At 46.2% G+C, this 3,547-nt stretch overlaps 1 protein-coding gene across 1 annotated transcript; it reads right to left on the reverse strand.

The window, feature by feature from the left end:
- Positions 1 to 388: 388 nt before the first annotated feature.
- LOC114762366 (protein DETOXIFICATION 51-like) lies at positions 389 to 2,234 on the reverse strand. Its single transcript, XM_028951837.1, has one exon. The coding sequence runs from the start codon at positions 2,016 to 2,018 to the stop codon at positions 447 to 449; it is 1,572 nt and encodes a 523-aa protein (XP_028807670.1). The 5' UTR covers positions 2,019 to 2,234; the 3' UTR covers positions 389 to 446.
- Between the last annotated feature and the right edge of the window lie 1,313 nt (positions 2,235 to 3,547).

Here is a 3,547-nt window from a genome sequence, read left to right on the forward strand (position 1 = left end):
GTTTACATCTTCCAATGTATAATCCAGATTTACTGTTCATCCTTCTTAATTAATTATATTCTATACTCTTTAACATAATTTATTACAACCACACTCATATTCAGCTTACGCAACACGGGATCAGCGGCCACGAGCTTATATGTTTGAATTCCGCGAGACAAGAATGATATGTATGGAGTTTATGTACGTATGATTTAATCTGTATCCAAAACCGAACAAATACATTCATTAATTATTAATGTATGTGTATATAGCGAATGACGGGATCTATCAGTTTGCTTCATTTCTCCCTTCCATCCTCAGGAGAAGAAAAATGTTTAAAGCAAAAAAATCATTCACTATTTCCCTAAAAAAATTACATATTAATCATAAAAGTGGTGGGGAAAAAATCAAAATCATCAGATATTAGATGTCGAGTTGGTGGTATTTTGGGTCGGTTAAATTAATCAAGACGAAGCCGGGACCGGAACCGGAACGCTCATCAGTGGCTGCTTCTGGTCGTCCATATCATTATCATCAGCTCCTGATCCCTTCCCTGACTCGTCGACGGACGTCAGTAACTGGGCACGGCTGGCTTGGAAATCCCAATCGGTGGTCCCGATCACATACAACATTAGCCCCGCGCAACAAACCTGGGCCGACAACAGGCCCAACCACAGCCCACGAAACCCAAGATCCACCCAGAACCCGAGCCCAACCGCCACGGGCATCCCCACCAGATAGAATGCGCTCAGGTTCACGCTAGCAGCCAGGGTGGGCCTCGCTGTCCCTCTAACGACGCCGCACCCCACCGTCTGCGGACAGTTACCGAGCTCGCACAGTCCTAGGATGGGCAGTGCCACCGACGTCAGCCGTAAGATCTGGTCGTCGTTAGTGAACATGCGGCCCCACCTGTATCTTATAGCGGTCGCGAATATTGTGGCCGAGAAGCCCATCGCGGACGCGATGAACACTGATACCACGGCCGATAGTTTTGCCCGGTAGGGCCTGGCTGCCCCGAGCTCGTTACCGACCCGAGTGGACACTGCAAACCCGAGCGATGACGGGAACACGTAGATCAACGACGTCGTTTGGATCAGTATGCCCATGGAAGCCACGGTCGCCCTGGGGTCCACTAGCAGCCCGCACAAAATGATCATGATCTCGTACCACCACCATTCCAGGCAAACCGATGCGCAGCTCGGGGCGGCCAGCCGAAGCAGCGGCTCCCAGCCTCTCAGACAGTCTCTGCTCGGTCTCGTCCACGTGGGCTCGTGTATCCCCATCATCCACACATAGGCGACGAGGAACAACAAAATGGAGAAGTTGGAGGCGGCGGAGGCGGCGGCGACTCCTGGCACGCCGAGGCGGAGGTAGGTGACGAGGAGCAAGTTGAAGGGCAGGTGGAGGACGGTGCCGGCGAGGGAGGCTAACGTGAGAGGGTGGGTGATTCCCTGGGCGCGAAGGTAAATGCGAAGAGGATGAATGAATGAGTTGGTCAGGAGGTCGGGGAGGGCGAAAAGGAGGTACGTGCGAGCCATGCGGCTGATATGGGGGTCCTGGTGTAAGAGGAGGAGGACCCTGGAGATGTTGAGCCAGAGGAGGGAAATGGGTACGGAGCAGAGTAAGAGGAAAAGCACGCAGCGATGGAGGGTCAAAGACAGAAGCTTGGGACGTTTGGCGCCGAAGGCCTGAGAGCAAAGCGGCTCCATGCCGAGAGCGAGACCGGAGAGGACTGAATACCCGGTGATGTTGGCGAAGGCGATGGCCAGAGAACCGGCGGCTAGGGGGAGATCACCCAGGTGACCCAGGAAGAGCATGGAGACGATGGAGCGAGAGTAAAAAACCAGAGAGGTAAGAGCAATGGGAAAAGCCAGAACGAAGAGGGATTTGACCTGGGACAAAATCTCACACAGGGTCGAATATGTCAACCATTGTGCCGACTGCTTTTCCGGGTCAATGAATGTATGGCGAGGCAACAAGAGATGGACGACCAGATGAGCGTGCGACTTGAGCGATGCCGGTGGAGTGCCATCCATAATGGAGGTGGAAAAGGGGTTTATAAGGAATACGAACAGGAAGGGTATGGTAGTAGTAAGTAGCGAGGAAGAAGAGGATGGATGGGGGAAGAAGAAAGCAAGAGCAGAGGAAGAGAGATACTCTCGTAAAGAGCACTCGATCTGTTTGAGGAAGGTGGGAAGGGCGAGAAAGAATGGCGAAATTGGCTAACAAACAAAGCCGAGCAAGTAAGAGAGACAGAGAGATGGAGGGACGGACTCTGTTACTGCCAAGTGAAGGGGATGAGATGGGGTATGTATAAATAGACAGATTTCAAGCGTGCCATCACGCTTCTTCCCCTAACTAAATCAATTTATCACTCTTCTTTCTTCTTCCCTCAACGCATAACTCATTTGAATCCGTGCGTGTAGCCACGCTAATTAATCCCCCCCCCCCCCCCAAAAAAAAAACCTCTCACCAGTTCCCTTTTCTCTCTCCTTTTTAATCACAGTTTCATTTAGAATGCTGCTACGCTTTTTCACAGAGCAAAAGGGAGGGACCAAAAATAAAAGAAATCAAAATAATATCTCTCCATGGTATTCTGAAAGGTGCAATTCCCAAGAACGTAAATGTTCCTTTTACGAGAGAGGAGTATGTGACAGAGGTTACTGCCTGTGATATTTTCTCAGGTTGGGCGAGTACGTAATACAGTGTGATTATATTAGTGGGTTTTCACTTTCCTCTAACATTCCGTTTCGGATTCATTTCTTCTTGCCTGCTTAACGCACAAAATATGGTAGTAATATTTTCAGTTTGGATCCTTTTAGTATATTAGACCATTAAGCCCTCAGCCCAACCAGGCTTGGCTTTGACTTCTATACTCGTATTCTAGGAATTTTGTCCATGAATATATGTTTACCTGCCAATTCAGCATGCACCTAACTAAATAAACATGGAAAGTCCACACATATTCCCTCTCGATATATATTTCATCACACTGTGCCTTTAGTCGGTCTTTGACCCCTCACATTTTCATTTAGTTCTCTGTTTCACGCTGGTTTGCCATGATCTGATCTTCGTTTCTTGTTCTTAATTCCTTTTCTGTTGTTTTACACTCTTTTTTCAGTTTTTCTGTACCATTTTAAGCGGCTCCGTTTTTGTTTAATTTATATATATGCCCGTTTCAGCTAACATTAAATCGTGATTAACAGTACTAGAAATGAGATCATATACACTAAATAGGGGTTAACCCCTTTTTTTTTTTAAGGTGACCGTCTCATGAATTACCATTTTTTCCCAAATAAATCTTTCAATACGAACTGTAAAATCTCTAACAAATTACTACTTTTGGTCTTAATCATAAGACCTCATTTGTAAACTATAAATAAGATCTTATAATTAGAATTGGAAGTAATATGTATTTTCATACTTGTTTTTGAAATTATATGCCCACAGAAAATGAAGTAGATGTAAAATACCACTCATATACATGTGTGTACATATCGTATTCTAGATAATATATTTTGTTTTTATTACTCTTTTAATCCTAAATATAAGACTCTTATACATA

Source organism: Neltuma alba, unplaced genomic scaffold, assembly GCF_004799145.2.
Source record: "Neltuma alba isolate B1F8T4 unplaced genomic scaffold, ASM479914v2 tig00001733_pilon, whole genome shotgun sequence".
Taxonomy (NCBI): domain Eukaryota; kingdom Viridiplantae; phylum Streptophyta; class Magnoliopsida; order Fabales; family Fabaceae; genus Neltuma; species Neltuma alba.

Bases quoted from the DNA above. Each gene is read 5' to 3' on its own strand.
- LOC114762366 (XM_028951837.1), bottom strand. From the start codon at position 2,018: ATGGATGGCACTCCACCGGCATCGCTCAAGTCGCACGCTCATCTGGTC.